General features: G+C 42.0%; 1 protein-coding gene across 1 annotated transcript in view; it reads right to left on the reverse strand.

The window, feature by feature from the left end:
- Positions 1-2,895: 2,895 nt before the first annotated feature.
- LOC146186740 (uncharacterized) overlaps positions 2,896-13,626 on the reverse strand; it is a 40,402-nt gene continuing 29,671 nt past the window's right edge. Inside the window, exons 14-16 of the mRNA XM_084607385.1 lie at positions 13,214-13,334; positions 5,823-5,915; positions 2,896-3,995 (exon numbers count right to left, since the gene is read on the reverse strand). Of these exons, the coding sequence (XP_084463511.1) occupies positions 3,939-3,995; positions 5,823-5,915; positions 13,214-13,334 (271 nt within the window). The 3' untranslated portion in view covers positions 2,896-3,938. The remainder of the gene's footprint in view (positions 3,996-5,822; positions 5,916-13,213; positions 13,335-13,626) is intronic.

A 13,626-nucleotide genomic window follows, 5' to 3' on the forward strand; every position in this document is an offset into this window, starting at 1 on the left:
AGAGCATGAGGGAATTCAGACCATTTCAGGTTTCTCCTCTTCATTCCCACTCCCCTCTGGACAGGATGCAGTGGTTATTTAACTCTTTTTGTCCTCACCTTGACATCTTCCAAAACTCGCTCTGTTCATTTACATTGGATGTTCGTAGCGTTGTATTCTAAATAGTACTTTATCACATATAACTCCCACTTTCTAGCCTTAAATTGTATTTACTTCACTTTTTGCTTTTTCTCCTGTTCAATGCTGTCTGTATCTTGAACTACTTTTTATCCGTTTCTTGCTTATATTTCAACTTTAAACTTTATATTCGAATCTTACTGTCCCTTGTTCAATTTTACTTCTTTATTGTATTATTCTGTATTTCTAGCCTGTGTTTTAAGTACCATGCACTTGTTGCGCCTGGAATGGTTGTTTATTTTATGTATATTTCTATATTACTATAATCAATGTCAGTCATCTGTTGTTTTTTTTTCCTCTTCTACCTACCGTTCTTTTTTTTTTTTTTTTCTTTATTTACTGGTGTGCTAAAAAATTCTCTCACTGTGTATATAAGTGATGATACTCATTGTTTGCTTAATTTCCGTGATACTTTTCGTCTCAGTTTCATTTCATGTATTATTTATTTCTTTTTTTTGTGTTCTCTCTGTGTGTGTAAACATGTTTGTGCTTTTTCAGTTTTTTTTTTTTTTTGTGCTGCAGCACAAAGACCACATGGTTGTTCCTGCGCACATTAAATAAAGATTGATTGATTGATTGATTGATTGATTGATTGATTATTATTATTATTATTAGTTTTTTTTTTTCTCGTGCTGTGCTCTACAATTCTCTGACTCTGTATATAAGACATGCTACTCATTGTTTTCTTTCTTTCCGTGACAGTGGCGTCCGTGTGCTGTGCGATGTCAGCGCACGTTAAAGATCCCCAGGTGGTCGAAATTTCCGGAGTCCTCCACTACGGCGTCTCTCATAGCCTCAGTCGCTTTGGGACGTTAAACCCCACAAACCAACCAACCACTTTTCGTCTGTTTCATTTCATGTGTTATTTGTTTCTTCTTTTGTGTTCTGTGTGTGTAAAACTTGTGTTTCATTTTTTTTTTGTGTGTGTGCTGCAACACGAAGACCACATGGTTGTTCCTGCGCACATTAAATAAAACTTGATTATTATTATTATTATTATTGTTATTATTATTAATCTCCTTGATCGCTCCTGCTTTGTCAGTGTCAATGAACAGACTTCCTTCGTTTATCCTACAACCAGTGGAGTTCCTCAAGGTTCTGTATTAGGCCCAATTCTCTTCTCCGTTTTTATTAATGAAGTTTCCTCCGTCATCACGTACTCCTCGTTTCTTCTTTATGCGGATGATATAAAAATATTCAAGGTTATACATTCTTTTCAAGATTGCTTGTTGTTGCAATCGAACATATCTGCTTTTTCTGATTGGTGCGCGAAAAATCGACTTACCCTCAATTCTTCCAAAACTAGGGTTGTCTCATTTACTCGTAAAACGCACAGCTTTCTCTACCATTATTCTGTGAATTCTGTGCTGTTGGACAAGGTTGATGAAGTTATTGACCTTGGTGTACTTTTTGACCGCACCATCAGCTTCTCCTCTCATACTAAACGCATTGCTCAACGGGCTATGCGGACACTCGGATTCGTCTGCAGACTTTCGAGAGAGTTCCGTGCTCCACTTCCATTCCTAAAGCTGTACCTGTCCATATGCTTGCTGCTTTTGGAGTACGCGTCGGTTGTTTGGAATGGCACTTGTAAAGCGAACTGGAACACGGTTGACAGAGTACAGCAAAAAAAGTTTACGGATATTTTGATATCGCTTTCCTTGCTCAGCTTCCTCCTCTCGCTTCACCAAGAGCACCCGACTGAATTTTTCTTGCCTTAACTGCTGTCATGTCAGAGTAGATATACTTTTTCTGTGCAAGCTCCTTCATGGCCACATTATGTGCCCTCAGCTCTTAGAGTGCACTTGTTGTGCCTGGAACGGTTGTTTATTTTATGTTTGTTTCTAATACTATAATTAATATCAGTTATTTGTTGGTGTTTTTCTCTCTCTATTGTTTCTTTTTTCTTCGTGATGCGCTCTACAATTCTCTGACTGTGTATATAAATGACGCTACTCATTGATTTCTTTCGTTTCGTGACATTTTCGTCTCAGTTTCATTTCATGTGTTATTTGTTTCTTCTTTTGTGTTCTATCTGTGTGAGTGTAAAACTTGTGTGTGCATTCTCATTTTTTGTGTATGTGTGTGCTGCAGCACGAAGACCACATGGTTGTTCCTGCGCACATTAAATAAAGATTGATTGACTGACTGATTATTAAAATTAGAGCGCACCGCCGTGTGAACCACCTGATCAGGGTGACATCTGTTTCCCTCGTAGGGCGCGCTACAGAAGTTTTGGAGGACAAGCTTCAAATCTACAAAAACAGAATTTCCTCAATAAGAAAAGTAAGAAATTTTATTAACCCGTTTAGTCAACGAGCGTTATAAATGGAGAACCATTATATCGCAAGTTTGTTTTCTTGCTTTAAAGAACATGAGCTTTGAAAGGCAGTTATTACAATTCTCCTTCTTCCTAAAAGATGCACAATTCATATCACATTGTCGGAGGTATGTTGTGCCAATGTATGATGTCGTAATCTTAGATGTATCAGTGCCATAGTACTATTTTATTGTCACAAGTTTTCTGTAAATGATCTTGTCTACTGCTGACCTTAAATATGTACGACTTTCTATCACGAACCTAATTCTAAACGATAACATAAAATGGCTTATACTATTTGAGGAGTTTTTATCGGAGTCCTTCAGTTGTACTCAAGCCAACTCAAGCCTGAGAGATTTCAGCCGTGTAAGAAAGAGGTTGGCACTAAATTCCTTTAATAATGTGTTTTATTGACATCCTTTTACTGTTAGCAAAGCATCTGTAAACAATGGGGGCTGCAAGAAGAGGCCACAAAAAGAATATGAGCACGGGAACGTGTTATCCAAACTTTCTGAAGAAACCTATAATAATTCGGCAGCGTCGTGAACACCTGACCACAAGAGCATTCAATCAATACTATTTACAAGGCGGGCCCTCTTCGTCAGATGTTCAATCGCACCGAATCAGTTCTCTGCTTGTAGCACATAGACTAAACATTACGGTACATTTTCTCGCCAAAGGCATTGTGCCCAACTAGCAACAGTTCGACTCGCAGAGCATTGGCTCACAACAAACGCGCGAAAAAATAAATTGATCTTTCTGAGTGTACATCACAAAGCGAAGCTTCAGTATTAAAATCAGCGTCCTAATAGCTAGTATGGGGGGACAAGAAGTTAGGCATGCTTCACAATGTGAAGATACACGTCTTATAATTACATATGCACATTCCGGTTAAAGGATATGATACAATGAAACAAAGCAATGATAGTATATATTATGTACAAGCGCTCACTGACCAAAAGAAAAACAGCAGATGAGCACACGCAAGAGAATTTTATGGCAACATAAAATTTTGGCCGATTGGAGCTGTGAGAGGAAGTTTTAGTTATGTATGCTCGCGGGAGTTCGTCAAAGGAGTAATTAGGAGAATGAGGCAAGCTGCTGCTTTCACTAGAGGACATATAACAGTGCAACATTTATTATAACTGTGGCGGCAAGTTATTTAAGAGCGGCTGGCGTCTGACGACTGTCACGTACCAAAGAAACGAACGAAGGTAACAAACGCAATGAAAGGGTGGCAGCTAGCCAAAAGGTGTATGAGTACGGGACACCCTATTGTCTCAACGGGCTCACGTTAAAAAGACATAGACAGTCCTACTAAAACAGGGCTAACGGTGCCCCTGCTTAACTCTGTCGTTAATTTATCTGATTAAGATTAATGCGTCAAGCGTCATTCTCTGGTGTATTCGCTGAACGTCGAGGGTTTCTTGGCCCGAGGCGTCTAGAAAGGTCGCGTAACAATATCCGAGTCTCCGGTCGACGATCCCGACTTGGAAGCCTGCGAGTACAACAGACAAGTGCAAGTGACAGTAAATAACGGTTTCAGAATACTATTGGAAACGCTTAAATGATATGTTTCCCTAGATTCGCCATGTACTCCACAAGTTGGAATCGCTATTACATGACACAATTATTACCCCCCCCCCTCCTCCTTCCTATTATCTTACCGCTAAGGAAGCCAACAATAACATGTACCTTTGGCACAGACTGATCGCTATTATTGCCCGCCATACTGGTGGCATTTCGCTGTTTTTGTTGTGACAATGGAACTCGTACATTAAAAAAAAAAATAATTCCATATTGTCACTGTGTCTGTCCTATATGTGCGCCTTTGACCGATTATTATTTAGCATGAATTACAATGCCACGCAACATCCATTGAGATTTTTTGCAGATTTGAGTGGTGCCTTATTGCTGGATATTTATTACGCTGCGCGTATTTTTTCTCCTCGTGCAAATAAAATAAAAGTCATATCCGGCGCTAAAATACGTTAACGTGAAGCCCAGGGAAAGAAGCATTCAGGAATGAGACGAGACTAGATTGCACTTTAAAGAACCTCTGGTGCTTGACATTTCCGGAGCCCTCCACTATGGCCTCCCTCGTAGCCTGAGTCGCTTTGGGTCGTTAAACACACACAAAAAAATGACAGAATTCGGCATTGCAGACCAATACGTTTTCACTTAATTAAAGCCAGACACCAAACTAAGATGCCGTTATGCTATGAACTCTTGTGTACCGCGAGGTTGAATAAGGTAAGATAGCAAAACTTGCTTTTAAGCAAACCACGCATAGACGCTATATCTGTATAGATACACATACACATACACATACACATGTATGTGTATACATGTTACACTAATCAAACCGCACGTGCATACAAAAGCTTTGAAAGAAGCGCAGCGCGGCGGCAAGTGGTAAGAAAGGAGGCAGTTGCTTGTTGGTCCCTTATCCCTTTTTGGTGCGCTGTTTGTTTTCATCAAGAATGTAGTACGTAACTCATTCCTTCATATTAATGTAGGTCCGATTGAGCTAATGGATTTTTATTATTGTATCTGAGTAGGATTAGGCTCTGTACTGAGATATTTAAATCCTGGAAGTGGCACTGTTCAATGTCAATGCGGATGCTGCAATGTTGCACTGATGTCGAGATATAGCTCACCAGCTAACACGCTCGGCTGTTCAAACCGTACTGTGATGATCGCGTTAAAATATAGGCGAAATGCAAATGTATCCGTTTACTGCACTGCGCGATCTCAGTGTACGTTATAGATCCTCAGGCAGTCGAAATTGTTCAGCAGCCCTCCACTACGGCACCTCTCCTCCTATCTCTCTTTCTTTCTTTTTTTTCTTTCTCTCTCTTTTTATTGCCACTTTTCCCCTTCCCTCACAGCCGGTTCAAATGTCCATGGAGATGTGTGCAGAAGCCGCGCCTTTCCTCACCTTTAAACCAATTTACATTTACGATTGACATCATAGATATATCAAGTCCTTTTAAATGATCACTTGAATTGTATGGTTTTATACCCCAGAACTCGAGGAAAAACTGCAAGGAGACTTATGTTTTATCTAGTGTTCCAAAGAAAAACTTAGAAGCTGCATATTCCTTCTTGCAAGCGGATAAAATGTCCGGCGCCCTTTTTCTAAGAACTGGGATAACTCGGTCTGTCCTGAAACACAATCTTCCCGATTGAATGGCCGCTCGACTCGCTCCCGCATTTCGTGCGATTGTAGGGCACGAAAGAAGCAGTTAAAGGCGAAATCGAAACGGTGCCTCAGGTTTGATAGGCCTCCTCTCAATGCACAAATGGAAAACAAGTGATTTACCCTCCGCCCTCTCGAGGCGTCGGCACGAAGACCCTGGATTGGACTAGCTGAAGGGGCGATGTCATTTCCGGAGTCATCAAAGCGGCTGTTTTCCTGAAACGAGAGATTGAGGCATCCTGCTTTGAAGAAAATGCGGCTCGCCGTTGCAAAGTAAACAAAGAGTGAGATGAAGGGATGTCAAAAAAAAAAAATCAAACCATAAAACATTATAGCGTTGGGATCTGAGGCGTTTGCGGCTGGCAGAGCGCTGGATTCTGTTTCAAGGTTTCTTGAAATGAAGAAAGATACGCAAGAAGCGCTATTCAGAATAGAACGGCAGTGCGAGTATCAGCCGGGGTCTCAATCTGCAGTCTCAAAACATAGCACTTTTTTGGCAAAGTAAGTTTTTGTAATCGCTTTGTGGGAACCTTATTTCAACGATGATAGCCGTTCAAGATAGCTTGCAACAGTGCAAGTTTGCAAGTTTTTTTTTGTGTGTGTAATAAATGAGGCACGATTTTCAGTGTAACTACCGCTCACAAAAATTGGCCGGTAATGCGAACCGCGTGTAATGCCCCAACTTTATATTAGCGTAGTAAAACCCAGCCTCTTTGTTCTGGTAAAAACTGAATTCCTAATAAAAGAACGACAGATATCCAGTTGAGGCAGGTATTTATGTAGAGCCGGCAATTTCTTTATTCCTGGTAAAACTCTGCTCCTAATAAAACGATTACAGGTATTCTAGTTATCGAGGCAGGTATTTCGTTACTATACGTAGATTTAGAAGTTTTAGTACAACCGCTAAGATAGGTTTCAAGAATTGCCTGTTTAAATACACACAATCGAGTATTTCTCTATTTTTAGCTCCTCCATTCAATTTCAAATTCAAATGCAAACCTTTATTTAGATCATCCAGATGTTAGGGGCGCAAAGCTCACATTGGAGCTTTCTTCATTAAAGTCCACACATTGCTAAAGAATAGAGTGTAGCGCAGCCAGTTCTCATTTCAGAGTCTCGAGATGGTGCCTCACCTCTTTTTCAATTATCGGCCTCCTTTTCTTAAAGTGTACTGTGTGCAGGTCATTGAAACCTGCCATAAGCTCTCGTGTATTGAATTACTGGGAACATCAGTTTATCTCCAAATGTCAACTAACCTTTCTCAAATGCGTATGATGTGAGCTTACTGCGTTTAGAAAAGGCTTACAGGTATCGGAATAAGCTGATGAGCAAGCTGATGCACCTTTTACAGACTTCTTAAACGGATTTGACTGTGCCACACCGCGAACAACACTAAATGACAAACCTGCACTTTCAGCTTGTGATTTTGTGATTTAAAGAATTCAGTTTGCTTATATCAATCAGTAAACGCGAATATACAAACTCTGCATAGTAGATGTGCTTCAAAGCGGCATGCTCACCGCTTCGCTTTTGTTTGTTGGCATTAAAGCCTTCCTTAGCCACGTATTGTATGTCATAATACACCTCGCTAATGGCTTTTCATTATATTGTAACTAGCTGGCAATGATGACCGAACCCAGAGCAACACTGATGCTGTGAAGACAACTAAATAAAAGTTTATTTTTTATTTTACCCCGCCGAGCATAGAATCACACATTACGAAGCTCTGTCTAATATTATTATGTCACATTTGAGGTACTTTGTAATCTACCTATTAATCAGGCAAGAAACTGACTATGCACCTGTCATTTATGACCTCAGTCCCATCTAAACCATGCATGTCATTGCAGTCCTATAAAGTTCTTTTTTTGTTCTTTTGTTATTGTTGTTGTCTTTATTGCTAAGAGAATTCCATAAATACAAGTACTCCCCCATCATAGAGTAGTAAGTACATCCTTAACATGCATCCTAAACGAGCTCATTTGTCCCTCGCAACGTTTAAAGACTGCATATACCTCCTTGGAGCGATCAGCGATACAAGGTGTTGGACCTTACATGTAATTGAAATTTGTTTTACCCTTTTGAATACCGGGCACTATTGGCGAGTGAAATAACCTGATGTGAACACCTATTTCTCAACAAACACGTGGGAACGTCGGAGAGGAAAGGCCAGTACCCGACAGACACAATATCGCTCGTGCGTCATTGTTTACTATTCAACGTCCCTTCGTGTTTGTTACGCTTTGAATGTTCGCGCTAACTACCTACTACACCGAACTCATTCGCGGAATAAATTAATAAATTACCCTTGCGCATCTGCAAGAAACCCCAAATAAGCACATTCCGCAAGCCCTTGATCAACAATGTCGACCGGCAGCATTTAACACCGTCAGCAATGTTTATCTCCGTACACGCTGGCTGTCTACTGTGTTCGCCTGCATGCACTAGTATTGTACTAAATCACTGGAACCTCAGCGTTTTAGTTAATTTTACGCACACCCGCTTATTCTCAGTCACTTGATGCATTTTTGTTTCTTCTGTTCAAGCGCTCATCTTTCCCAACAAAAAGCCCCCTTCTGGTGGACCCGCAAGGAGGATTATATGAAGCACCGTGATTTCTAACGCCTTTCTTTGGTTGACTTGTTTGCATTGTAGCGCAGATTACTTAGCAAAAAGCTTCGTCTCATGTCGTTTGTGCCTGCAATATACCAGGGAGGCACAGACACAGCTTTAGTGACAACGTGAGAAATTCCTCTCACATTTCTGCATTCTGGCATTATGCGTGCAAGTTACAAGCAGTACGCACACGTTAGGCTAACTTCCTATCCACGCAAACCAAAAAGAATGTAAAAGACGAAGTAGAGCCTGAAACGAAATCAGTTTTGTCAAAATCGGACATTTCTTTCTTTTTGTTTTCCTGCGAAATGAAGGTTTCGAGAGCATGCGTTCAGTTAGCATCGTTTGATATGGTAACTTTCTTCGCTCGTTTTGATATACCCCTTCTTCCGAATTTCTTTTCGAATGCTTCGAGCCTCAGACCCGTAAGCTCTGAAGTCGATTCCCAACTCCAGATGCTCTGCGAGTCAACAGATGACGTCAACAGAGGATTACCATAGATAGATATACAGCAAAAATACTAAATGGCAACGTGTTCTCGCGCCATCTGCTGCTCATCTTATCGTCATTTGCAGCAAGCAACTCCCCACACCAAGCATTCGCAATCCCTACGCTAGCAAAGCCGCCACTCCCTCCTCGACTTGTGCACCGTCTTCGTACCTACGTGACTCCGCACGCTGACAGAACACTAATGACATCTACAAGATTGAGAGCGACGAAGAAGAAGATTGAGGCGAAGAAGAAGAAGAAAGCACCAACTTCTGACGAGAACTCAGAGTTCGGCTTGGACGATTGCCAGGATGGCCCACGACCGGGCGAGGAGATCTAATTACCACCCAAATGGCTCAGTTTAGAGTTATAAAAGTATGTTGTTTGCCAAACAAACGAGTGACGTCCGCGGCCGAGATATCATGCATGTTCCATCGCAAATACGTTGTACTAATAACGATTTCCGATGAAAACACTTTTGGGGGACATTTAAGGTCCGACTTTAACGGTGTAACCCTGCAGTGTTAATGATACCCGTCAGAGGCACCTCTTGCTGATCCTCGTTCGCGCACAAGGACTTTCACTCACCTTCACCGACATTATTTATTTTATTCTTTATTCAATGACATACACTTTGTTACCAACTTGATAATTTGATCGCTACTCCATTGATAAGTTATGACAACGATAGCTTTTGTCACATACACTTGACCCATATGCGGCATTATTCTTCGTCTATACTGTGAGTGAAGTGGGTGTGCGAGCATTAAAACGCAGTTCTCTTTGCCTACTTTGCAAGACTCTCTCGCCATTCCTTATTTGCTTCGTTACAGTATTCTCCATTATGGAACGACTCTTGAAATGTTATTCTGAAGGATTCATGCGACAATCCCGCACAGCTCAAGGTATCATTTCGCCTAAAACAACTTTCCCACTCGGCGGAGCGGCCAACTTGGTATGGACGCATTTACAAAGTAGTCAGTCCTAAGAAACCGTTTCTCTGTTTCCTTTCGGTCATGCTCCCTCCTTGCAATTTATGTGAAAAGATATTTTCAAAAGATGCTCGAATGCCGTACTTCCCTATGACAGCCTGTCAAGTCCTCATTTTCTTGTACGCGATGGACGCAGTGCGCTCTGGAAGCCTGCATGCTGCATTTCAGGTGACATAGCGGCCTGAACATGTAAATCGAACACAAAAAACTAATCTCTTGCTGGAGTCTACAGTGCGAAGCGCGTAAAACGAAGCACATCTAAATCATTTTCAAAGAAAAAGCATTTTTTCGCCTCTCCTGTCTAAGTGGACTATAAGTTTGGCCTAATTACCTACCATTCGGAGCAACGCAGTTCGTATCCCCAAGAGTGACTGACCTAGATAGGTCACAAGCTTTCCGTGCCGCCACCCTCTTTCCTGCCGCTGCCTTTTTCCGAGTTTTCTTATTGTGTGACCCCGATTCGCAGGTCGAATAGTGTCCCTGTCATGCGGTCAGCTACCGGATCATTTAATAGTGCGATCTAAGATTATGGAAACTCGAATGCGCAGAAAAGATATGTCACTCGAATCAGAATATTTTCTTCTTCTGCCTAAACGTATAAGTCAGCCTGTACTCATAAGAGGTAATTGGACATGAACAACCCCATCGGTGAGGCACTGCCGACACTGCCTAAGGATCAGGCTAGGAATGAGCGCGGTGACTTTTCAGCGTCACCGCAAAGGATCACGAAAACGTCTAATACCGCTACTTCTTATCCCAGCTTTCTCCTCCGGCTTGCTTGCTAGCGCATGGCAACTCCGTTTATATCGCTTATTTTACTTATTTATGCTTAAACATCGCTTATGTTATTGTACTACTGGAAGACCAGCACGACACCTGACATTAATCTGCTTCCCAACGCCTTTTCGCAAAAAAAAAAAAAAAAAAAAAAAACGACCACATGATGCAAAATAGCCCGATGTTTTTTATGAGCATGCAGTAGAATGTGTTGAGATGCACTTGTGCCTGCAGCCCAGTGGCATGTATGTGTAATTTGCCAGTCAACTGGTAGAGTTTACATCACGTGAAGAAATTGCATTTATCGTCTGCTCAACCACACATTTCTGTACTTCACAGAGAGCAATGCGTTAAAATAGTGCAAACGCCCGTTAGACCGACTACCGCGATTATGCACAACAGCCAGCGCCCGTCAGCATATTAACCACGATAGAACGCTGTCAGCTTTAGAAACTGCCAATTTTTGCGCTCACGTCACGCACGCACAGATCTTACAATGACGCTACAGAATGAGCGATGTCATATCATACATGCATTAATGAATAAACGGTGAGAAAAAGATGTCAGTACACATGACTACTGCAATGCAGCAGACAGGCGCCTGAAGAAAATCGCAACTGGAAGCAAGCAGCTTGCAATTTTCGCGTGATTATTTCCATTGACTTAAGAAACGCACCTCCTCGATTGCAGCGGCGTCAATATTCCAAAATTACGCACGTGACCGAAACACAAGATTCTGCAGCAAATAATCCTAAAACAGAATGCTATTTTCAAACTAATATATATATTATGTGCTCATATCAGGATTATAGCCTCGTTAGTCAAATCTAGACATGGAAATACAGTGTTTTTTATCCGTGGGAAAGCAGAAAAGGCAGGCAACTAACAGACTCATCCTCACATAATTCAATCAATTCATTCAACTATTGAGCAAAAAAAACAACGTAAAAAAATTTCGCAGTTTGCCCTCTATTTATCTAAATGGTATTACATCTATATATAACATTTTTATTTTATAAACTTCCCGGCTTCTAAGTTGTTGTTTTTTTTTTCCTTTTAAGCTCTCCCCTTTTTGTTTTTGAAAAATATTCTTGATTTCCAATGCTGGTGAAGCAATGAGCACAAAATTTCAGATGGTGGATCACTAGCCCATTGCGCGTCGAGTGCATGACAATATTTTGGAGGAATAATCATTAACTTCCAGAGAACCCGGCCACTTTACTTGTTCCCAAATTCCCTCTAGCCAAAATATCAGCCTCTATTTTCGATATATCCGTTTTGCAGAACATATCTAGGATACCGATGTATTCGCTCGAGCCCGTCCCTTCTACAACTGCGATACATGTCGTCTTTTCTTGTGGCGGCATCGGAAATGTTTTTAAGCAAAAAATGCTTTTAGCGCGCACTGTTGGCGCGGCGGGGGGAGAACACGGCGCCGGACCAGAGAACATGAAGTCGAACCTAAACGGACTCTTGTTTTCGTGAGTCAGTGGGATCCCTAGTACTAGTATGTTGAGCGGCCGCTGAAGCAGCGCACTTGTCTAAAAGTGTCTTCCTAACCACGTGGCGGGCGAATCCAGCGCGCGGCGCGAAGGAGTCTGCGCTCTGTCCTGTGCCCTGAACGGCACGGCACACACGCATTCTTGGCGGATACAGGAGATCGAGGCGACAACGTTGCGTCACTTGCGGTCGTCTTAGTGGTAATCGACAAAGAATGCGCGTGCCAACCAAAACTACCGCATACATGGATGGGATGGATGGAATATAGGAGCGTCCCCTTTGAAACGGGGTGGTAGCAGTAGCTATCATGCTCATTTTTCTCCATATATCTTAATTATTGATTTAGAATTGTTAACTAAACCATCATTCTATTCATTAAATTTTGCTCCTACATTACTAACATTATGTCACTTCTCTGCTTTTAAGCCACCAATCTTCCAGCCGTTTTTTGCTAGTTTCCACCGCCGGTTTATTCACCCGGCCACTGTTATCTCTAAACCCCAGAGCTTCAGGAACAGTGATTGCGCCTGCATCAACTTCCGGATGGATACCATTGCATTCGAGTATAATATGGTCAATTGTTTCACTGGAGTTTCCACATACAGCACATGCGTCATCTCCATTGTTAAACTTCTTTTTGTAGCTGCGTGTTCTAAGGCACCCTGATCTAGCTTCAAAAAGTAGGGCACTGCCTCTTGAGTTAACAATTCCGATCTCGTGGCGCCATCTATCGGCCTGACTAATAACGACTCTAACCCGTGCCACCGCTTAACAGCGTTAGAAGAAAACAGCAAGGAATGTTCAGTGCGCCGTCCAACCCTCTATGCCGGTATAAACCACTTTCATCCTTGCATGTGCCGCCAGTTACAGGACAGACAGTAATCTCCATCTTTTAAATCGAAAGCCTTTATTGCCTCATCGTTGTCGTCAGCAAAAGTGTCACGCATTTGCGCTGGCTCTGATTGGTCGAGACGCGATGACGTCATGGAGGTCTCGAACAATCACAGAGCACCACCCCAGTATGCGTGAATGCGTGCCTTATATGGGCATATGACAAGCAATGCTCAATTACTAATAAAGACTAATAATTAATTATATATTAATGATTAATTTTCGTTATGTCGTTGTGGACGCGCTCACCTCGGCCAAGCCGCGCGAGGTACTGGGCACGGCGTCGTCCGGGGCGTCCGGCGGCCTTAGCCTCTTCACCGCAGGCCGGATGGTTGTCTCGTCGTACGACCGGCCTGCCTCCGAGATGGTGCTGCAAAATGAGATCATTATTACGTCAGTTTCATCGATGAGCTGTCCACCCGCCCGCTGCGGAATACTGTACGCAAGTCGTTTCTGAGGTTTATTGATAAAGAAGTGAGCCATATAGGAAAATGTCAAGTGCTCATCTTCATACCAGATTTTATCGGCTGAATTATGGTTGCGCAGCCTCCTGTATCTCTGGCACACAAATACAAGAACTTTGAAGGCGGGAACAAGGCAGAGCAAGCGACAATCGTACAAATATACTGTGCACTTAAAGATTACGCTGAAATATTGCAATC

This window comes from Amblyomma maculatum, chromosome 6 (assembly GCF_055883805.1).
Source record: "Amblyomma maculatum isolate TAMU_Amacu chromosome 6, ASM5588380v1, whole genome shotgun sequence".
In the NCBI taxonomy this organism is placed as follows: domain Eukaryota; kingdom Metazoa; phylum Arthropoda; class Arachnida; order Ixodida; family Ixodidae; genus Amblyomma; species Amblyomma maculatum.